The 24,785-nt window shown below is 38.9% G+C and overlaps 1 protein-coding gene across 1 annotated transcript in view; it reads right to left on the minus strand.

The window, feature by feature from the left end:
- The window catches only part of LOC122794968 (serum amyloid P-component-like), a 349,508-nt gene extending 334,950 nt beyond the window's left edge, over positions 1-14,558 (minus strand). Inside the window, exons 1-2 of the mRNA XM_044063560.1 lie at positions 14,514-14,558; positions 13,799-13,894 (exon numbers count right to left, since the gene is read on the minus strand). Of these exons, the coding sequence (XP_043919495.1) occupies positions 13,799-13,894; positions 14,514-14,558 (141 nt within the window). The remainder of the gene's footprint in view (positions 1-13,798; positions 13,895-14,513) is intronic.
- Between the last annotated feature and the right edge of the window lie 10,227 nt (positions 14,559-24,785).

Consider the following 24,785-nt stretch of genomic DNA (forward strand, 5'->3'; position numbering starts at 1 on the left):
TTTTTTATATAACTTGCCTCTTAGATATATATCTGTTTTTTCTACTTATTTAGATTTATACTCTTTTTTTCTACTTAATTACACTGGTAATACCCACTTTTGTACACTATTGCAGCCTATGCAATTACTGATTAAATACTTGAAACTTGTGATTCCAGACCTGGGTGTAGCCTCGCTCCATTTAACCTCGCTACGCTCGGACTCACTCCACTACTCTACCCCCATTCCCACCTACCCACCCCACTTCAATTTCCTTTACAACATCCTCTCCCTCCCCTTCCTGTCTCTTCATCCAATCATAGCCAACTTCCTGCCAATATTCCAATCCCACCCTTCATTAGTCATAATTACTCTTTATCACATTCCTACCTTTACTTATTCACACCCACTCCAAATCTTCCCTAGACACACTTTAATTATGCAACACCTTATATTTATCACCACACTCCTCCTACTTCTCTCTGCTCTAACCTCATATCACTCCTACCTTTCCCACCCACATTCATGTTCCCCTACTGCAATATCTATGACTCTCTTCCATCAACTGCTTCCTTTAACATCTTCACATCTCTCTTCAACTTCTCTACCACTGTTTTCATAAACTAATAATACTTCAGACACTTACACCTGCATAAAAACCCAAAACAAAATTCTACAAACATCTATTTCCCAGTACTTCACTCACTCTAATCAGTAATAACTTACTCCTCTCTGGAGATATCCATCCCAAATCCGGCCCCTTATCCTCTCCCCTCAACCACATACACCTCAACCCTTCCTCTACCTCCCCTTCCCCCAACACCTATCATTATCATCATCCTTATACTTCAAGCACATCTTTATACAAACACCTAACTACTCACTAAATATTCAAAGCCTAACCAACAAAATCACTGAGTTACACTTCTGGATAGCCCACATCAGCCCTCACATTCTTTCCTTATCAGAAACTTGGCTCAAACATCACATCTCTAACATTGAAATACTCCCACCTGGCTATAATATCTATTACTCTGACAGATCTCCAAAAAAGCAGGAGGCGTAGCCATCCTATACTCCAACAGACTAAACATCTCACCTGTCACCATCCCCATTCCTGACTTTCACCCAGCTGAACTCATCATCCTAAATTGTCACCTAAATCCTCACAAAAAGTTTGGTATCAATTCCATCAATATACCTCCTGGAAATTAATTTAACCATCCTAGAAAACATCCTATACTGGTTCTCCCTGAACATACCTTATGAAACCCTCATCCTCAGAGATGTCAACTCCAAGCTTACAACTGACTCTTCACAATTCAGTATCAACCTACAGGGTTTCCATCAGCTGATAACACCCCCCCACCCACCTCCATAAAAAATCAACTTCCGGCTCCACCATTGACTGGATTCTAACTAACTCCCTCCACCATTACCATAGCCTCACTACCCTACCTGACTCCCTAAGTGATCATCTCCCCACCTCTGTCTTAAGACACTCAACACAACTATCCAAATCCCACCTTTACAAAGACTATTTGTAAACTCTCCAACTTTAACATCTCTCAATTCAACTCCATACTATCTAGTATTGACTGGGCCATCATTAAACAAATCCCTATTGACGGTGCAGTTACTAAGTTCAATAGCATTTTCCTGAATAGTCTCAACTCCCTTGCTCCCGCCAGGAAAATAAGAATAAAATCAAATTATGCTCCCTGGCTTTCCAATTACACCAGATCCCTTATGCAAAAAAGATACAAGGCTTGGAAGGCCTGAATTAAAACTAAGGGACTACCTCTGCTACAAAATTATAGACAACTGTGTAATGCAGTTAAGAAACAAATTAATAAAGACAAAATGCCTACTATAGCTCTGAACAACTCAATAGCAAATCCAACCCTCGTAAGTTCTGGCCTGTTCTAAACAAAATTCTTTCTCCAGGCTGTCCTCTTAACCCCTACCCTTACCCTAATACATCTCCTCAGGAAACCACTACCCTGCTCAATAAACACTTCACTGATACAATCCAAAAACTCAATCCCCCCAACTCTAACACAACCGCTCACCCAACTCCTCCTAACCAAATAAACAATAACCTCTTCTCCCTGTTCCCACTTCCTACATAAGATCTCTTCTTCTGAAACTCAAGCCTTGCTCCCTCTCCACTGATAATCTGTCTCCTACCTTCCTTAAACTTGCTGCAGAATCTATAGCATATTCCGTATCTATTCTTATTAACAAGTCAATCCAAGAAGCCACTGTCCCCCTCCTATGGAAATCTTTCTTTACTATCCCCCTGCACAAAGGAGGAAACTCAACAGACCCTACTAACTACTGACCCATCGCCATCCTATCCCCCCTCTCTAAGATACTAGAAAAATGTGTTCACTCACAGCTTCTCAACTACCTTCTCCAACACAACCTTCTTACTTTCACTCAACATAGTTTCCGGCCTAACCACAGCACAACTACTGCCCTACTATCCTTCATCCATACTATCTCTGTGGCCCATGATAAAAATAAACTAATATCTTTTCTCTTCCTTGACCTTCCCAAAGCTTTTGGCACAGTCTCTCACCCTATACTGCTACTTAAACTTGCTAACCTCAACCTATCCACTACCACCCTCACCTGGTTCTCTAGCTACCTCTCCAGCAGACAGCAATCTGTCAGATGGCTCACGTCCCACTCTCCCTTCATTCCAGTCCCAACTGGAGTACCACAAGGCTCCATCTTGGGCCCTCTACTCTTTAACAACTTCACCAATGAACTTTATACATCTTGTAAACAATCCTCTCTCATGCAATACACAGACAACTCAACCCTCATCTCCATCTCAAACAATATCACTGATCTCCATACCCTAACCCAACACACCTTTCTATCAACTGAACAATGGTTATCTGACAACCTGCTCAACCTTAACCCTAAAAAGACCAAACTCTAACTCTTTCTCCTCTGTTCTCAGTCTCACCATAAATCTACCTTTTCTATTACATCCTCCACCAATACAGTCATTAATAATGAAACCCACACAAGGAACTTAAATTCAACCTGCACATACTCCAATGTATAAAAAACACATAGGTTCATAGGTTAGTACTAGGCTAACTGCCCTTGCGAGCCATTTTAAGCCTAGCCAATTATCCCTTGTGAGAATCAAACCCTGCACCTTGTGTTTATAAGGCAAACACCTTAACCATTAGGCCACCCTCCCAACCCTCCCCTCACATATGCTGCCCCTATTCTAACCAACATTCAGGCCACAACCTTGAACAAACTTCAACACGCATACCATAAAATAACTAAATTTATTACTAATTCTCCATACAACTCACACCACTGCCTGGCCTTAAATTCTCTCCAATGGCTCCAACTCCCCCAACATCTTCTTCTATCACAATTTCAAATGTTACACTCCATTCTATACAAACTTTCTGCCTGCCCAGCTCTTTCATCCATAGTCTCCACCAATACCCCACCTCGGGCCCTCTGCACCTCTAACCAGCAACCCCTGGATATCTACCAACCAAAGAAAAATGTAGGCAAACATTTATATAGCTGGTCTGTAGCCCATGCTTGGAATAAACTTCCCTTATACATACAGTCCATTACCCACCCATCACATTTTAAAAAATAACTCACAATTCATCTACTTAATATCAATACTTGCCCCTGTCACAACCCAACTTAACCCACCTTCCCCTGTATATGTAATTATCTCTCCCCAATTCACCTATTAATCCTTTCAAGGCACGTACCTGCTAAGCTCAACTAACAATATTGGCAAAATTACTAATCTTATAAGAATGCATATTTCTCTTTGTAAATAATTGTGATTTATACTTAAATTTGTGCATGCTTTCTACTTTCAATCTTAGACTTGTATTTTTAGATTTCTGTAATACTTTGTGAAATGTTTTTATACACTGTAAATTTCTCTTACTCTGTAAATTGCTTGTAACTGGAGCTTTTCTGCTTTCTACTTTCAGTCTTAGATTTGTTGTATTTTTAGATTTCTATAATTCTTTTATTGTGAAATGTTTTTATACATTGTTAATTTCTTATACTCTGTAAATTGGTAACTGGAACTTTTCTCATTGGGTCTCCACTGAAAATGGGCAACAAGCCCAGTTGGACCAACCCGGTTAACAAATGTCAATAAATAAATAAATAAATAAAATTTACATCACAGACACAAGGTATAGGGTTTGATTTTCACCTTTGAAGAGAAATTGGTTAGGCTTAAAATGGCCTGTAAGGGCATCTAGCCTAGCACTTACATATGAACCATTGCAGCCTACCAGTAGTATAAGTTTTGGTGGAAGAACACTATATTGATGGATATTATTGATTATTTTTACATATTTCTACAAAAGAGAAATGTCAACAGCAATTCATGGAAAGTCATTGACTTCTCCATTATCTCCTTCTGCTTGCATTTGCCTCTACCTAGGAAGATTGTTGTAGGATGTTTCTAACACACACACACACACACACACACACACACACACACACACACACACACACGCACGCACACACACACACACACACACACGCACACACACACACCACACACACCACACACACACACACACAGACACACAGACACATACACACACACACACACACACACACACACACACACACACACACACACACACACACACACACACACACACACACGTGCAATCATGGGCTGCATCACAATAAAGTTAACACAGTTTTCTCTGGTAGCAACCATGAATACCTGTTAAATAATACTACCAGAACTGCAAGTCAGGGATTCTCTAAATGTGACTGAAACATTAGATGAAGTGTTGTTTGATTATGCTGTTTTCTGACTGCATTTATTTTTGGATTGAATTTATTAATTTAAGGTGTGGGTACTTGCATTATTTATTTGTTTATTTATTTATTGTTCATGTTACAGTTTATTTTTAATTTTGTTTAACCTCAAAGTGTTTTTCTTCTTGATGATTTTAAATGTTCTTGTCTAGGATCAGTTAGAAAATAATTCCTTTTCCATTCATTAACTGAAAATGAATCCAATCTAACTAATTAGTGGGTGGGGCTGAGTAACAGGATTTTTTATTTAGCTGCATTATTTTCTAGCTGAAGTGTTGTGTGCTCTGTTTTTGGCTGACTGCATTTGATTTTGGATTCCATTTATTCATACAGATTCACAGGTTGCTACTGGGGCTGTTAAAAGCCTAGCCGTGCACCCTAAACCATCTGGGTCCCAAGTATCATGGGCATCTATATGGGAAGGGAGGCGTGTTAGTAGGGAGGTAACTAAACATTTGTAGGGGAGGTGTTAGGATAATACTTTTCTTATTGATAGCCTCTGTCCAGAAGGACATGGGGTCAGACTAGGGGTAAATTTACAATTTCACATCCAAATGTCGTTTCATTTGAGAATGGTCAGAAATGAGGTTTGGATACTTGTATTATTCTTTTATTATTATTATTTTTATTATTATTTTTGCTCTGATATTTCAGTTTGTTTTATTTTTTATTTTGTTTTGCCTCTAAGCTTTTTCTTCTTGGAATTTTTAAAGTTCTTGGCTAAGATTAATTACAAAATAATTCCTTTTCCCACTTCCATCCCTATTGTGCTTTTAAATCTGTTAGCTTTTCAGCTGACTGCCCCTACTTTAAATTTGATTTTGGGCACTCCTCCTAGTCTCATCTCATCTACTCATTCTCCTGGACACTGACAGATTAACTGGAAGGCCCTTTTAAAGCTTGAGTTATCTTCTGGTTCATGCCATCCTACTCATTTAGTACACATTGCAAATTTCAGAGTATTAATCATATTTTTCCATTAAAATTTTAAAGTCTATAACATCTGGAACTAGTCTACCAACCACTGGTGATACTAGGAACTGCTTCTCAGGAATCATCTTGGGATTACGGCTTCTGTTTTGCTTGTTTCCCAGTATTCTTCAGTTTGGGATTACGGCCTCTGTTTTGCTTGTTTCCCAGTATTCTTCAGTTTGGGATTACGGCCTCTGTTTTGCTTGTTTCCCAGTATTCTAGATATTACCAATCACTGGAAAGCATGAAAGTGTTTTTTATGAGTCGGCTTGAAATTGATGGTACTGCTTTGCTCCTGCTGGTCTCTGGTAGAGCATTATGTGGGGGATTTCACTAAGCGGTCTGGTTGCAGTTTTGTTGAGGATCTCTGGGTTAACTCTACTCCTCAGGAAGCAGTTTGGGCTAGTGATACTCTTTTGCTTCCGATGAGAGAAGGAGCAAAGTGCACTTCAAATCACTTTTCACTAATGTTTCAAACTGTTGAATTCTGGATTCTTGTCTAATGTAAGTGTTTTCAACTTGATTTACTATGTAAGTCAATTGTTTCCTGCGCTTTCAGCTTGGATTACTGTTTAAAATGATTATTTATTGCACTTCTTGGCTCTTTCAGTGATTTAAAGTTAGAAGGTTTAAGCCTGCACTCTAGTGGCAGTTGAGAGTATCAGGATCTTATTCTGTGCAGAAAATTACTGAGGAAACCTTAGAGTGCTCATATTGTGATTAGCCAAAGGGCTATTTTACTTGTTTACTAGTTTTCTGAGCCTGTATAATGATGGCATCTCGTAGTGGTGGCTAGCAATGCCCTGTACTGATGCAGGCACTTAGAACTTACATTTTCCTATAAAACTACCTGTGAATTTTCCTCAGTATTTAGTTGCACAAACTAACTAGATTGCACATTGAAGATTACTGTCCCAGGAGTTTAGTCTTTGTCTTGATTCCTACTCAAGTTAGCCAGTTGTAAACCCCTCTTGTACCACCCCCTTGTAGATCACATAAGGACCTGTAACCATGGATATACACATTCTTATTATCTGTGCGACCAGTTTGGTGGATATGGGCTTCCTGATGCAATGTAGTAATCATCTCATGTTTACTGACAATCACATAATTCTTAAACAAACTGATAATGATATGTAAATGTTGTAGTCACACAATGTCACTGGAGGCAAGTTTCTCAAGTACAAGCACTTATAAAACCAAACAGTTTGTCAGAAACACACACTGCACCCACCATACATAGTATGGACCAGACACTTAGACCCACATATGCTGAGGCTATTTCATGTAATCTTCCTAAACCCCAAAAGCCTCCCACACATTGCAAAAACAATAGGGATCCTCAGCAACCTCAAAAGCACTCTACCAAAACAACACCTACCACAATATACACAGTCACATCTCACAGTATCTCAACTTTTAAGTCCATAAGGCAAATAACCACAGAGCTCTGCATTGTGGTCATTGAAAGCTCCATTGTGAGACCCATAAATGTCACACCTACCAGACTGAGTAATTTGAGAGTCACGGTCAGTTGTCCATCAGGGGCCAGGATCTGACAGATCATTGTCCATGTGGGTGTATACAACCTCCCTTTACTATATGAAGGGAGATGTGCTGGAGCTCTTGGGCTATGTATCCGAGGTCAGTAAAAGCCTAGCATTGAGCAGTCTTCTACCTTTTCTAAGGGTGGTGCTACAATACAAACAGAAGATAATTGACTTTGATAATTGGCTTGTTTTTTTTTTGTGTCATTTGAAGCAGGTACATTTGCTAGCCTGTAAGTATATGGTTGACAGACCATGCTGCTTTGCCAGAGATGGTCTACACCTGTCCCCTCTAGGCTTTTGAATATTGGTTAAAACCTTCCCACCCCCATAGTGCCTGTTTCAGGCATTTCCAATCTGCTAAACCTTCTGACATAGCAATACCAGCCCAAGAAAATCTAAAGGTAAACAAGAAACTCCACTCCTTGCAAGCTCTTTCTATCCTGGGGAATGTAGACATCTAAACAGTTACTGAGACATGGTTTAAAGCTGCAAAGAGCACCCCAGCAGTGCATGGCTATAATGTGTTCCACACATTTAAAACAGGTGCTGCAAAGGAAGGGACAAAAGGTGGAGGTGTCTCAATTTACACCAAAAGCAAACCTACTTCAAGGCTGGTCAAACAGTATGACTTGCTTGAACTTTTCCATGCTCAAATGATCAAAGGCAAAGCCCCATGCCATATTCTTGCAAGTTATAGGTCCACCTGTATGGCCAGGAAACCTATAATACATAAACACTTAAATGTACTGGAGACACTGACCATTCAAACAACATCATATTCATAGGTGACTTTAACTATCCCTCACTATAAACTCAGAATCATACACAATTCCAAACATGCGAGCCCAGAAAATCCTGGACTTTGTAAACACAAACACCCTGAATCAGCTAGTCTGCATGCTCACTAGGACTGCTAATATCCTGGACCTGTTCCTCCCAAACATGGGAGAAGGATCCCCCACACCCCTACCCCGATGTAATATCCTCACTGGTCAGGTCAGACCATAAAGCTACTTCCTTTGAAATAAAAATAAAACCAGGGACTCCAGCTAACCCTGGAACTTTCAGGAATTATTGAAAGGCAAACTTTCTACTACTAAGTGACATCCTACAAAATGTAAAATCCTTCCAAACCTTTAGAACACCACTGACCATATGGAATTTTTCATGAAAAACTTGTATGATTATGTTAATGGCTACATAGAGACAGCTGTACCTTACCTCAAATAAGTGCAGGTCAAACTAAAAAAACAAGCCACCCTGGTGGAGTCCCAACATCAGTGGGTTGTATAACAAAAGGAAAAAAATCATAGCATAAATTTGGAGGCGCAATGCATAGCAAAATGAAAACTGCCTCACCAATGTAAACAAGGAACTCGGGACTAATCAAGTCTACCACAGCCAAATTTGAGGGAAAAATAGCCTCCCAGGACAACGACAATCATAAGGCATTCTTCAGCTATGTCAGCAAACTCAAAGGCAATACATAACAATGTTTTGAACAAATTGTAAATGGAGCTAGCTATAACGAGCTGGAAGATATAGCAAATCTACTAGCTGACAAATTTGTCTTCAGTTTTACTCCTTCCTCCCCCCAGGCACCCCTCAAGAAATATTCTCAACCATAACTCCCACAACTAATGCACTCTCCAAGGCCAAGAACACTACACTGATGGGCTCCAATAGTATCCCAGTATGCCTACTTCATAGTATGTAACATGACCTTTCAGGACCACTACAATCACTATTTAACCATAGCCTCCAGATGAGCTTCATGTTAGGTGAATGGAAGACTGCCACTGTCATCCCTTTGCACACTGAGACATCTGCAGAACCGGGTAACTACAGACCCATAATTCTGAATAGTCTCATGTGCAAAACTATGGAAAGAATTATCATGAAAATGATAGATATGACATAGGAAATCTTCAGACATAGGGCCCAACCCACTTTGGTTTTATCAAGAGTAGGTCATGCTTACTCAATCAGGTGGACTTGAGAAGGTCACCAAAGCAAGAAACAAGGGTGAAATGTTGCATGCTGCCTACCTTGACATGGCCAAAGCATGGTACTTGGACATTGTAGACAAACTCATGAAATTACATATAAACCCCTATGTCACCTGCTGGATAACCAACTGGATCAAAGATAGGACCAACGAATTTAGGATAGGGGAGTCTACCTCTGCAAAAAAGTGCAGTCACTAGCAGAATTCCTCAAGGTTTGGTGCTGGGGCTGCTCCTTTTTGGCATGTACTTCTTTAAACTAAAGGCCAGAATCAAGGGTATCTGGCGGACCAAGTTTATAGACACTTGCAAACTAGGCACAGTCATAGAAATGCCAAAAGACCCAAATACCCTCCAAGAAGGCTTGGCATGGACTTATAACTTGTTCCAGAGCCACAGTCCACAACTCAGTGCAAAGAAATGCATTATAATATCCTTTGGGAAGACAGCTACCCTTGAAAACTACCACATTGATAAAATACCCATAAAAGTAGACCCAGTGGTCAGGGATTTGGGAGCACATGGAGACAGTAACCTGGCCTTTGGCTATCATGTGTTTAGGGTAGCAAGGAAATCATTCCATGTTGCACAATCTATAAGCAAGAGTATGTCATCTAAGTCCAAGGATGCCATTGTTTCTCTTCCAGCCCTCATTAGAACAATTATTGAGTACAATGCCCCCTTTGGTGTGTACCTGAAAAGACGCATGCAACAACTGGAGTAGCCATGGCAGTAACTCACAGAAAAGACTACAGACCACAGAAAACATGTCCTACGTGGACTGCCACAAAACCCTATCCCTGTACTCAGTCTCCTACAGACCACTAAGGAGTAATGTATGGCTGACCTACAAAGCATCCTCTGATCATGCTCTGGTGGACCTGCTGCACATCTGCATAACAAATAGCTTCAAAATTACCTGATCTAGCAACTTAAGCTTGACTGCAACATAAATAACATATGTTGGAGGGACAAGTATGTGTCTTAGAGACAACTTCTCTAGAACAGGCTTCTGATCCATGTGAAGCAGAGTTCTTCCCTAGCCCAATTCAAGAGTAACCTAGACCAGTGGACGGGAATGGGAAATGTATCCCTGGTCTGGTATGTATGAATGATTGTTTCTATTGCACAGACACAGCCTGCAAATGCTTGACTACCCTAGCCCAAGCCTACATATACACATTAAAATAACCCAAGGGTATCCAAATGTATTGGATACATTTGAGAAGCGTGGTTAGGCATAAAATGGCCCCCTTGGGGTTGTTAGCCTGTTAATCACCTATGAACTTATGGTACGAGTAATCGTGCCAATCATTTATTAGTCTTGCTTACCGAAATTTAACAGAATGGCAGCCCTCAATAAAACCCTCACATTTCCACAACTGTGATATGTCTTAACAAAAGCACAGAACAAGACTTTTTATTTCCATTTTACTGCCTGCCCAATATGACAGTCTGCATACAAGTACAGACTTGTGACTTTTGACTGTCCAAGTCTGAATGTCAGTCACCTTAACCAAGACACCTCACTGGTTGTCATACAGTGTAAAAAGTTACCTTTCCGCTGTAGAGTTTTTGTCATGACTTACTTCCTAGCTATTATCTTTTTTCCCAGCCTTTATTGACTCACTCTCAGCAACAGCATACTCAAAGACAACTTCTTAGCTAATATATTAACATTCATGAAAGGTAATCTGTAAAATAAAAAAAAACTTCCCTCACATAAGAAAAATATCTTACTTCTACAATGTAATAAAAATGGGAAGCACCTCAAAGACAGCTATAGCTGCTCTTATTTCATCAGCAAAATGCTATCTAGGGCTCTTACATATATATGCCATTAAACCAAATACTAATTTCACAAAATTTTTGGTAGAAAACTAGCTTCTTCTCTAAAATGCACAATACAAGCATGTAATGTCATTTTATTGTAACTATATAAGCATGAATATTTTTCTTTCTTTTTTCTATTCCATTTTGAGGTATGTATGTAGAGTTTGTTTCTGTATTCATTTTTTGTATAAATGAATACATTTCTTAATTGCATTAACTTACCTGAGTCATTTTTCAATTGAGTATTGTAATATGTCATAGAGCTATGACTTAATGTAGAAATGAGAAATATAATCCATTAAAACTTTTCCATAGTTTTGAGAGCAGGTATAAGTAGCTTCACAACCACCGTCCTTTCAGCTGCAACTAGCACTAATGTCCAAACCTACACCAAAAAACTATATGAGCACCTACATAGCTGCATGGACTCAATAATACCTGACAGAACCAAATCATCTTCCTCAAGGAAAAGTAAACCTGTCTGGTAGACAGCAGCCATAAACAAACTCTATAATAAAAGGAAAAAAGTTGCTGTCCAGGACCAAGAAGGAGCAGGTGCCAAGTTGGAAGCAATCTCTCCTTTGTCTGAACAAGCAAAGTCACCTGTGAAATCCTCTAAGGCTAACTTCGAGTCCAAATTGGTCACATCCACTAAGGACAATCATAAGGCCTTCTTCACATATGTCCACAATCTCAAAGGTAACACCCAAATCTGCTCTGACCTGGTGGTGTATAACACCACATACACAAATGCAGTAAATATAGCCAAACTGCTCAGTGAAAACTTCACCCACATGTCCCCCTCCCCATGTTAGTAAACCAGGACATCCAGAGCATTTGCCCCCCCCCCCCCCCATCATCATCAGGGAGCAGGTCTTTAATTCCCTCTCAAAGGCAAAAAATACAGTCTCCATGGTACCCAACAACTTCCCTGACTGTATCCTACATGAACTCAGGCATGAGCTCTCAGGTCCATTAGGCACCCTATTCTACCAAAGCCTGAGCACTGACCCAGGCAGTTACAAGCCCATCATCCTAACTAGCCCAAACTGCAAGGCCATGGAACGCCTTATCATGGACCTTCTAAACAAGGACATTGGCAACCATGCTTGACACCACACAGTTAGGTTTTGTCAAAGGGGGATCATGCCTGTTAAACTTGTTCAATTTGTTTCAAAACAGTCACCAAAGCCATGGACGAGGGGACGATGGTGCACACTACCTACCTTGGCCTAGCCAAAGCCTTCAACACTATTCCCCATTCAGGCAAAATAGATAAACTCTCCCAGCTAGGCATCAACCCGTATGTTATCAGATGAGTAGCTAACTGGCTCACTGATAGAATCCACTCAGTCAAAATAGGGAAAGCCACCTCTAGTAGTAGACCCATAACAAGTGGTGCACCCCAAGGATCGGTCTTGGGGCCTCTACTGTTTGGGATATACTTTTCTGAGCTGCCAGCCAAAACCAGTGGTCTGTGGCTTACCACGTTTGCAGATGACTGCAAGCTAGTTGCTGTCTTAAATTCCCTAGTGATGGTAATATCCTCCAAGAGGGCCTTACCCAGATTAATGACTGGTGCCAGAAGCATGGCCTCGAACTGAATGCCAAGAAATGCATCATTATCCCCTTTTTGGGAAAATGGCGTCCCCATTAATTATCACATTAATTACAGCGTACTAAGCATGCAATCAGTTGTGAGGGACTTGGCCAACCAGGTTGATAGCAACCTGACTTTTGATCACCATGTTGCCTCCATTGCACGGAAGGCTTTCTACATCGCCCACCTCATAAGTAAGGGTATTTTATCCAGGAACAAAGAGGTCATAATATCCCTGTACACCTCTGTTATCAGACCCATTATAGAGTACAATGCCCCCTTTGGCATGTACCTTGCCAAGCACATGCAGCAGCTGGAGAGACCACAGAAGTTCCTGACCAGGAAAATTCAGGGTCTCAAACAGCTATCCTATACAGATAGGCTAAAAGCCCCGTCACTCTACTCAATCTCATACAGACTGCTCAGAAGTGACCTGTAACTGGCTTACAAGGCCATCTTAGATCCTGTCTTGATGAAGTTTCTGCATATCCATAAGTGAAACTCCACTCCCGCAACCCACACACAAGACCTCAACCTGGTCTGTTAAATTAATAGAACTTGTTGTTGGGACAGATTTGTGTCCCAGAGACTCCCCATCTGTGGAATTGACTCCCTCTCCATGTCAAGCAGAGAACCACTCTAGTCCTCTTTAAAAGGAACCTGGACGACCAGATGGGAAACAGAAAATACACCGCTGGGATCCCACCTGTGTCCCTGCTGGACAGGGGAAACAGTTGCTGACTTTGTGGGAACATGGGTGAAATTCTTGGCTAGACTTATAAGGGCCTCTGTGCCAATTGCCTAGTATCATCCTATGAACCTATGAACCTATACCGAATGCAACTTAAGTTCATTTTTTTACATCATATTATTTAACAAATTTTCACTTTTGTCATTTGCCTTTGTTCCCACCTGAAAGAGATCCTTGGTCCAATCTATCTACCCAGTTATCAAAACAAATAAATGCACAAGAAATTAATTAAATCATTTATTTGTAAACTTACCATGTACAGAAATGCAAGCACTGCAAGTCCATCAGGTTTGTCTTTGGCTTCTCTTAATGAAGAATATTTTCCTGAGTTGTAGTGAACAATATGCAACTGTGAACAGAAAGTGTAATGCATCAGTCAAAATCAATGAATTTTAGTAATCACAGTCCTGTCATAGGACAACTGTACAGCTTTGAAATAAACTAAAGAATCTACTGCCTTCATGCTTTTCTTCCTCTTCAAATGCACAGAGTAGTGATTCACAAAAAATTATGCTGTCTTATTGCCAGCTGGTAATAATTTTGTATTCAGCAGCAGCAAACATACATAAGGCTGTCATCTATGAATACTGTATATTTCAAGTCTACATCATGATAGTTCCTCATAATAAGTAATTTATTTAACTGTAAACGATTTAAAAAAAAACGATATAATATTAAACTGCAATAAATTATAATGGGCACTATCAGCAATTTCTCATTTAAATACTAAAATCGGTCATTCACATTAGATGTCTATTTTGAAGGCCCTGCAGAGGAGTTTAAATATGCTGAGTCTATCTATTGTAGGTTTATTACACATTAATTATTTGATTTGCTAATACTGAATAGCAGGTAATTATGTGTTTTCCACTTTCATATGCTACATTCTCCCCTCCAGGATCTACCTAGAAACAAAGCTTGACTCATTGTGCCTACCTCATTCCAGTCCCTAAGATTCAGAAACATACCTTCCTCAACCTCACGAGGGCTACAGTGGAGATGCAGAGAGGCATGATATGGCTGGAAAGTAATTATCATTTAAAAACATAGGAAATCTGCAACTGAAGCAGTAACTAATTGAAAAAATCCACACTGCAGATGTGGAGAAAGTTTTACATCTGTGTCTAGAGATTTTTCGTAGACCAGTACAGAGCATATATCTAGCACATGAGTATGTGTGGGCAAAGGCACAACATAATAACACTATAGAAATGGCTTGGAGCCACAATGAATGACTTCCAGCAATGTTTCTAAGTACCCACAAATTATCACATAGACAATAACCCACTGAGTACGGAAGAAGTAATCAGAGACCTGGGGACTCAAGTCGATAGTGACCTCTCCTTTGACAACCATGTTGCCAAAGTGGTCAGAAAGACATTCTACCTTGCCCATCTCATCATGAAGGGATTCTCATCCAGATCAAAGGAGGTCATTGTACCTCTATATTCCTCCCTTGTCAGGCCCATGATTGAATATAATGCTCCATTTGGGATGTATCTCACCCGGCACATGCAACAACTGGAAAGACCCCAGAAGTACCTCACCAAGAGGATCATGGGTCTCAAACATGTGCCTTATCCAGCTAGATTAAAGAAACTCCAGCTCTATTCAGTAGCATGCCGCCTGCTCAGAGGTGATTTGTGCCTAACATATAGGGCCATGTCCAACCAAGAACTGATGGACATGCTCCATCTCAAAAAATCCAGATCCACCAGAACCATGTGAGCTAAAGATTTCAACCTCTGCACAAATATGAATAAAACATGCTGCAGGGATAGATTCATAACACTGAGGTTACCCGTACTCTGGAACAAAATCCCAGTTCATGTGAGACAGAGCCCTTCATTGGCACTGTTCAAGAAAAATCTCGATGCATGGATGGGAGATCGTAAGTTTACCCCGGGAGTCACCTCAGTGTCACTACTAGACAGAGGTATAGTTTACTAAATAATGGGGTCCCACATGTGTCACTACTAGAGAGGCGCAACTGTATAATACGGGGTGGCGTAAGCCACATCGTTGGCTAGGCTTGTAAGTGCCCCAGGGCAGATAGCCTCGTACACTACTATGAAACTATGAAACTTACTCATTTAAATGGGAAAAACGTGGGAATAGGAAACGCAGGAAAGAAGAACAGCAAGTCGGGGATGTAGAGGAGGACACAGGGAAGGTAAGAGTTTGAGCGTGGCGGGAAAGGAAGGGTATACTTTATTTACTTTGTTTTGGCCAGCTTAGTCCCACTAGGCCAATGTCCTCTTTTTAGGGGAGGCCCAAAGTGTTATTTGTACTGACTAGGGGAAATTTGGCCAGGGTACATCCCCTGCTCTTCTTTCCAATAAGTACTATGAGATCTTTTACATCCACTTAAGGTACCATCAACTCAGGCAGGTGGGACCTCAATTTAATATCTCATCTGAAGGATGGCATACTCAGGAGGGTAGCCCCCACCCGTTATACTGCACTGATAAATCAGTATCAAACAGTTGGTGTGGGAATAGACCCCACAGCCTTCCAATCTTCTAGCATAAAGGTGAGTGTGCTACCTTCTGAGATACTGACACTAACATATATGTTAGATCTATATGATCTATGTATTAATACCCAGGCTTCAATATGGCCCCCCAGCACTGAACTGCTCTTCCTTCAGAATATTTTTCTATGACAGACATCAGAAAACACAATACTGCAACAGATCTGAGCATCACTCCTTTATACTAACTAAATACAAGCGGCTTCCCATCACAGTGACATAACCGGTTTACCTTCATATCATCGATCACATATGATCGACCGGCCACATCATCGAACCCTTTCTGCAAAACCAGAACCGCAAAACTTTTAAAATGTCGAATAAATGTTGAATTTCAACATTTCCAGCCCTGCCACACCTCTAAATCAGTGCTACCATGGGTCAAAAGGGTGCGAGATTCTGCCGTTCGGATATGTGGAATTCGACATTTGGGATGTTCGCACTTTGGTATTCGCAGAAGTGGGGTCGACCATAGTGAGATTGGCGTTATGAAGGTAAACCGAGATAATCACTATTCTTAAACACACTTACATTTAAATGACTACATGACAGATACTGTCCACTGTTGCAATTTTTAAGCTCTGAAGGAATTTTATTAATCAGAACCCCTTTCAAACTTTCATTACTGAAAAAGCTTTCGGCAAACTTGCACTAGCCTGCTGGAATAATATCCCATATAACATCAGACAAACAGACAATGTAGTTCAGTTCAGGCAGAATCTAAGAGCTCACATGCTCAAAGAGAATCCATGTACTTTGTTTTACAGATCTCTGCTCTGTAGCGCATACTATTGGGCTTCAGGTCAGGTATAGCTAACCCTACTAACACTATCTTTTGTTTCACACTGCAACTGACGTGGTCTCTACTCATGCAGAACATTCTGGCCAAAAATATACTTTGCATGTATATTTTGTATATAATGTCAATGTATACCTCTCAACTGTCCAAAATTTTACCAATTGTCCAGATTTTGGCCTCATATTTTTTGTCTGTTCCTTAAAAAATGTTTGTTTTTCTTGCAAATCATTGATGATTGACGTCTGAACATAATGACAGACATTTGGGTTTCAGATGGCATACCCGTCAGAAAATTTGTGGTAATGCAAGACCTGCTGTCTTATCAACTTTATAAGTTTATAAAATAAATATTTAAAATATGTCCTTATTTTTGGGCCTTTGTCACCCTATTATGTATGACTTTGTCCAGATTTGCTAACAGGCTGAGAGGTATGTGTCCATGTTGCTCCCCTTTAACTGCATTCTGTCAGTATATGTATACGACCAAACTATATATTGTCTAAATGCTTGTGTTTTCGTGGAAACGCATCTTGCACTTTCGTTACGATTGTTTATGTTTTTTGTAATGACTGTCATTCTTGTCTCTCTCTACCTTCTTGGTCTGGGCCTGAACTGAAAAAGTCCTATAGACTAGTTCATGTAATCATCTAATAAATGCTAAAACTAACTAACTTACTAACTAAGATAATTTAAAATGAGTACCTTCACAAATTGATGACTTGGTGTTTAATAAAACATACATTTGTAGATGTATTAATGTTATTTTTGGAGATTTTTATGCTTTGTTTAGGTAATGGATAATTTTAGTGCTGATGTTGTAAGTTTTAGGCTTTAGCCTCACTGTTTTTCCCACTGAAGTGAGCTACGCTTTTTACCTCACATTAGTTTGTACTTGTGTTTTGGGGGTTGTTAATTTTCATTATTTTATTTGTATTTATTTGAATTTCTTAACCAAGGTAGAGCATTGATCACAACTGAACAATTTCAGAGAAAAACTGCGAAGAAAAAAGAAGAATCAACCTTCGTTACATGACACTTTGTAGATAAGCAAGCGAAACCATAAACCAAAAATACTAATGGATTTATATACAGCACGTTACTTAATTATCCTTTATGGACATTATGGTATCCTTTCATGCAACTATTCAAGTTCGCCTCTTCTAATGTCTTCATATCCCTCTGCGTAATGATATGCTGCTACCCCTGTAGCATAAGCCATTATCTTATCCATAAAGCTCCTCCTATATTTTTCCATCCATGTCTTGACATTTCAAACTGCTTCTTAAAACTAAATGTTGTAGCATATTCTTGCATCTGTAAATAAGTTTTTTTAGCATATCCTTGTATCTGTAAATATGTTTTGTTCAATTCTTATGTATCCTATTCACCCGGGCTGTGCCTGGACATGGTCCATTGAGATCAGTGTGCTATCCCTGTAAACAAATGTAAATAAATAAATATTTGTTATTTATTTATTCTTACTTTTTGTTAACTGGTTTAGTCTCATTGGGCCAGTGTCCTCTTTTCAGAGACATTCCATGCGGTATTCATACTGACTAGGGGAAATTTGGCCAGGGCACCAGGGAATTTCACCTACTCTTACTCTCAGATGAAGGATGGCACACTCAGGAGTGCAGCATCCCTTTATGCTGAACTGCAGTGTGAGTATTGGAAAAATTAATCCAAATACCTGCTGCGGGAGTAGAACCTACAACTTTCTGATCTTAAAACACTAAAGATAAGCGTGCAACATCTTGATCAACATGCAACATCTTAAAGTTATCATATAGTGTAACTGCACACAATGCATAACAAGAAGAATAAATAAGAGAGGCTAAGGAGTTAGGCTCAGTGAAAGTTAGAGATTGTGGTGGAGATTTAGCTTATGACCTGAAAGAAGGCAGATACTTTTGTTTTTGTAGTTGTGTTTTTAGCTGGGACCTGAATTTAAGGTATGCGGATGTATATTTAAGAAGGCGTGGGGGAGATTCACAGAGTTTATGGCCTAGAGAGGAGAAGCAGAATTCAATACAGTGAAGCTTAGATTTGAGAGCTTGAAGAAAAGGTGCTGGGTCATTGTGACTTCCTAGATTATATAGAAGATTCTCTCTTATGAGCTTCCTAGCTATTCAGGAGAGTGTTTGATTATATACTACTTTGAATAGTTGCCATCCAAGTAGGAGGTCAGATCTTTGTTTGGCAACCATTTTTTTTAAGGTTATTACAGTGGCGTACAAATCGTGGGGGAGATGGTAATGAACCAACCAACTGGAGAAGTTGGAATCTGTTTGGTTTTCTATTTAGATGTTGCAGCTATTAGTGGGAGATCACATTTCAGCTCATAAAACAAAATGCATTGGCCTTTCGCTATTCTTGTTATAAATGACAGAAAGGAGAGGGTTCTTGTTTTGTTTTGGTTTGTTTTTACTCAGAAGAAGAGTGAGTTAATATTTTCCATGTGTTTTCCAGATGGAGATAGAAGTTGATAGAGGGATTTAGCCAGATTCCTAGATATTTGAAGAAAACTATATTTTCAGTTAGAATACCTTTTTGTGATTAAAGGTTTGTGATGAATTAGGATCTTGTAGAGTTCTTTTTTTTAAGTACCAAGGAGCACAGTTTTAGTTTTGGAAAAGTTTAGTACAGTAGAGAGTCAATTATCTGAACTAATTGGGACCTAGGGTAGTTCAGATAATCAAGCATACACTGAACCAGATAAAAAACTTCTAAAATCTTGTTTTTCCTACATGCAGAGAATACACTTTTCAACCATTCAGTGATTTCAGTGGACAATAAAGAATAGTTTTCACATATGAGCAGGCTACAATCTCAAAAAACATGCACATGCAAATATGTATAATGTTTACATATTCAGGCTTTATGATTTTTCCTGCCCAAAAACTTTGGAAGGCTGTGTTTGGATACTTGACGTTTTGGATAATCGATGTTCGGATAATTGACTCTCTACTGTAGTAGGATTTTATTGCTGATTCAATGAATAAACACTAGGAAGTCTGCTTAAAGTTCTCATTGTAGTAATGGGAGGGACTGACTGGAATGTCATTAACAAAAAGCAAAAGAGGGAGGTGAGGACAATCATAAAGTAGCTTATTAATGTAGACAGAAAATAATAGCAAGTTTGTATTGAACCCTGAGGAACTCCCTTTCTCTTTTAAAGGGGGGGGGGGGTTGAAAGTGAGCCCATAGGTTTAAAAGTGACAGTAAAGCGATGGCTAGACACAGAGTTTTGAACCTTTTGGACGATACCGTCACTAATCACTATTTCTAGTAAATGGACTAAGAGAGTAATTCATAGCAGTTTATCAAATCAAATGTTCTGGTAAGGTCAATAAATATGGTCCCTTTATCAATGGCTAGAGGATTTTATCAGTAAGATAGCAACGTGCAATTACTGTGCTACAACCAGACCAAAAAACATGCTATTTACAGGAAAGCAGGTGGTATTGGTTAATGTATTGTTACAGCTGTAGAAATGCTTGCCTAGAATATTCCCCAACATGGAAAGTACTGATATTGGGAGTAGTGTGAGACTTTGGTGTTTGCTTGCTAGATTCTTTCCAGATGTTGGGCCTAATATTTTATATTATGCATAGATTCTATATGTGCTGAGGAGATATGATAATGTATTTCCTTCAATAGTAGATGAATAATGGTTGAATATATTTTGTCTCAGAAGGGATGTCTAGTTGCACTGGTTTGAGGAGAGAAACTATATCTTTAATTGTGATCTTTTCAAATTAAAATAAAGGAATATGAGATGAGGCTCTGGGAGCAGGAGTTGAGGGAGCTTGCTACACTGTCAGAGAAAGTCGGCAACAGGAAACTCAGGGGCTGCATTTGTGCGTGGTACCTGTTAGTGTGACAGCTAGATGGATGCTTTCTTTCAAGAACTGCTTGTGGGAGTGTACCAAGGAGCTTTATTTATATTTATTTATTTATTTATGCAACATTTGTTTACCAGGAAAGTCAGACTGGATCAGGAACCCATTTTCAGCAGAGGCCCAGGGAGAAAAGCTCCAAATGATACATAAAAGTTAAAGACATTGTACATATAAGTATTAATGCATACATTAAATAAGTAATGAATACTAAATAATTACAGAGAGGTAGATACAATAATAAATCATGTACTAGACAGACAATACTAAACAAAAGTAATGTGGTAGATTACATTTTTTTTATCAGGTAGGATTAAGGTAAACAGTGAGAGTCAGGCAGAGGGTCAGAATATTAGAAGCAAGTATATGCTTAGAAGAATTGTGGAGTAGGATGGGAATAGTTAAGGGTGTAGAAATACATAAAGTTTCTTAGTTCAATATGGTAATGGTTAGTGGATGAAATTCATGGTCTAGGGATCTCCAAATATAGAAAGGAAAGCCCTAGAGAGTGAATGGAGTTCACTAGTTAAATTGCATAGCTCTAATCATGTCTTAACAAGGTTCTGAAGCTGAGTTAAGTGCTTTCCTGCAAGGAGAGAATGGTTGAGTTCCACAAATTCCAAGTCTCATCTCTGAGGTTTATTAGGGTTTTATGTTTACATGTTCACTATTGGTTTGCTTTTGGTTTGTACAGTGTAGTAATTATTGGGGAACCAAGTATCTTAGATATTTACCAGTAATTTAGTGAGTGAATCGGCAGTGTAGTTGGGGTTGGATGAGTTCAATATGAGTGACAAGTCCAGGTTGAAAAATGATAGTTTTAAGTTTGTTAATGTTGGGGTGTGATTTAGATCTAAAGGGAGTTAGGTTAAGATGGATTTTGTAGGGGGTTGATACAGAAAGAAACTTACTGGACAATAGTCACTGAAGGAGTGCAGGTGTACAATATATCAAAATCACTGAAGGTTTATTTCTAATTAAGACATCAAGTAATGAGAGGTGGGCTACCTCAACATCTGAGCATGTGAAATGATTTACTAGCTGAGTGAGGTGGAACCCACTGAGTTACTTTAAGAAATCATTATTTCTAAGGCTTAGCAGATTATGGTTAAAGTCACCTAGAAGGATGAGATGTACTAGGGGATGTGAATTTATCTACAGAAGAGGGTAGAGGGAGGTATGTCATCGCAAGGTTCAGCATGCTGTAAATGGTTTAGTAGCCAGTTTGGCTGTCAGTCAGAAAAGGGGTTAGCCTGAACTATAAGTTGCATGTTTAGGTATAATTTGTAGAGAAGGGTAGTCCACCCCCCCACACACACCTACACACACACACACACACACACACACACACACACACACACACACACACACACACACTCACACACACAGACACACACACACACACACACACACAGACACACACACACTTCTCTCTCTCTCTCATAGTCTTGCTTCTTAATCTATCAGAGAAGAAATCACACAATAAAGGGGTTGTCTTTTTTAATCAAGGATTCATTTATGACCATAAGGTCAGGTTATGTTGTATAATAAAAGGATTAAATTGGAAATTTTTATATAGTGCATTTATAAGGATACAGGAAAGAGGGGTCAAGCTGTGGTTACTACCAATGTTTCTTGTAAGGGAAGAAATAGAATGATAGGAGTACATTTTGTAAAGAAATTCAGGTAGTTTTAGTAGACATTTCATAGTTAACATTTGTAAGTAAAAAGAGAATAGTTTAGGTGGGAGAATTTTGGATTGTGGAAATTATATGAGGGGCAAGTGTCTTGGTCACTATAAGGAAAAGGAAGGATGGAGAGCAGTGCATGAAGTAAAGACACATGGTGTTAGGCCATTCGAGTATAACTGATCTGTTTTCTACAGGGGACACCTGAGCTATTATGTGCTATGGGTTGTTTGGTGGGAGAAGTGTTGATTAGGGTCAGTAGTATGACTACAGTGACATAATAGAGAAGAATTCATGATATCATGGTGGGGGGAGTTAACAGTCAAGAGAGGAGTAATGTAGATGTTGCATGTCCATGGCAGCTGGAATTGTATGTAGAACAGTAATATCAGGACAATAAAGGCAGAGAAGTGCAATGCAGTGAGACTGAGTATTTGCTAATAATGAATAAAAATTGACAGATAAAGATAGACAATAATGTAAACACAAGTATTGCTAAAATGAGTTAAGGCTGTGATCAGGGGAATAAAATACAGATAGCTTATATTGTAGTAATGGAAGGAATAGACTGGTTCTGATAAAATATGGATGGAGCTGACTGCTGCAGGTGAGAAGGCAATGAAAGAAGACAGCCCTTCAGAGAGTTAATGTTATATGGCTTAATACAGACTGGAAGTTAGAAAGTCTGTAGCTGGTGGTGTGTTCTTCTGAAATGATTTGACTATCTGAAGTAAGACTGGTGGAATGTAAAGGTCGTAGTGTGCGTGTAAGTGCTGAAAATAAAGTACCACACAAAACAATGACACTGAATTCTAAATCATCAAAACAAAAATATCTACTTATACAAATACCTACACACATAAATAATTATGCCAGCACAATTAAACCACCCAATCAGTAAGAAAAAAATACACATTATGTAATTTTTGCTGGAGCAAGCCTTCCCCATATGACCCACATATATTATGTATACCAATTCCAAGACTGCGCTACATTGGGTATAGGAGAAATGTCTCCTGACAGCTAACAGTGTATTTGACAATAAATTTCTGTAGTACAGTGGCCCTTACATTACCTCTGTTTTAAACAACAAACAGTAAGCAAGCACTTCTGCAGGAGTGCAAGCACCACTGTCACCCCAGTACTTATATTTTCTAATTCCATGGTCATACAACATTAGGGTAGGGAGCAAATCATCAACCCTCTCACAATCCCTTGTTTTAAAACTCCAACATGTCTCTATAACAAGCATAGGTCTTCCACCACAATACTTTTATCATTCAGTATTATAGATATTTTTGCCTTTGGATAATCTTTTTTAATCGCTGTTTTCAATATTCTGACAAAAACTAACATTCTCCAAAGCTCCATAAATACAGATATAAATATAAATATAGATAAATATATAGAAAGCGACAAAGATCTATGGTACATTTTATAATACCATGGGAACACTTCACAATGCCAAAATCCTGAAAGATCGAATTTGTGAATGGAGATCTGCATAGAGTGCAGAATGGGAGATTTCCCTTTTCCTCGCTGTAGTGCGATCTTGGAGTTGGAATATTTAAGTAGCAGGGGTGTGGGGGTTGCAGCAGGGCTTGCCTCCCTGCAGAAACATTTAAATTGCTGATTTTTTTTTTGATTTGTTTCAGAACTTTGATATTCCAAAACATCGATCATATGGTCTCGGTCATATGAAATTCGATGTTTCGGAATTTCGAGATTCTGAAGTGAATCCAATACCATATATACATACATATATCTATATCTAATATATATATATATATATATATATATATATATATATATATATGTGTGTGTGTGTGTGTGTGTGTGTGTGTATGTATGTGTGTGTGTGTGTGTGTGTGTGTGTGTGTGTGTGTGTGTGTGTGTGTGTGTGTGTGTGTGTGTGTGTGTGTGTGTGTGTGTGCTGGAAAACTGAGAAAAACTGGAAGAGCAAACACAAATTAAAACAACTTCAGAAATTAAAAAAAAAAATAAAAAAAAAAGACAGTGACACAGACAGATCCTTGTGTAAATTTAGATCTTTTGTTCATTTACTAAGTATTACAACTTCTTCAGAATGGAAAATTACAGTCAGTGAGTGTTTATATACAAACAACACAATAAAGTGTAATAAAATGTCATAAAAGAATGGACATCCCATTGAAAAGAGGTGTGTCTTTTTTTTTCATTTTTTTTTTTTTTTATTTTTAATTTTGGAAGTTGTTTGTTTTAATATATATATATATATATATATATATATATATATATATATATATATATATGTAAAACTTTGTTGAATGGTACTTTGGTCA

This window comes from Protopterus annectens, chromosome 2.part1 (genome assembly GCF_019279795.1).
Source record: "Protopterus annectens isolate FY-2018-M chromosome 2.part1, PAN1.0, whole genome shotgun sequence".
Classification (NCBI taxonomy): Eukaryota; Metazoa; Chordata; order Ceratodontiformes; family Protopteridae; genus Protopterus; species Protopterus annectens.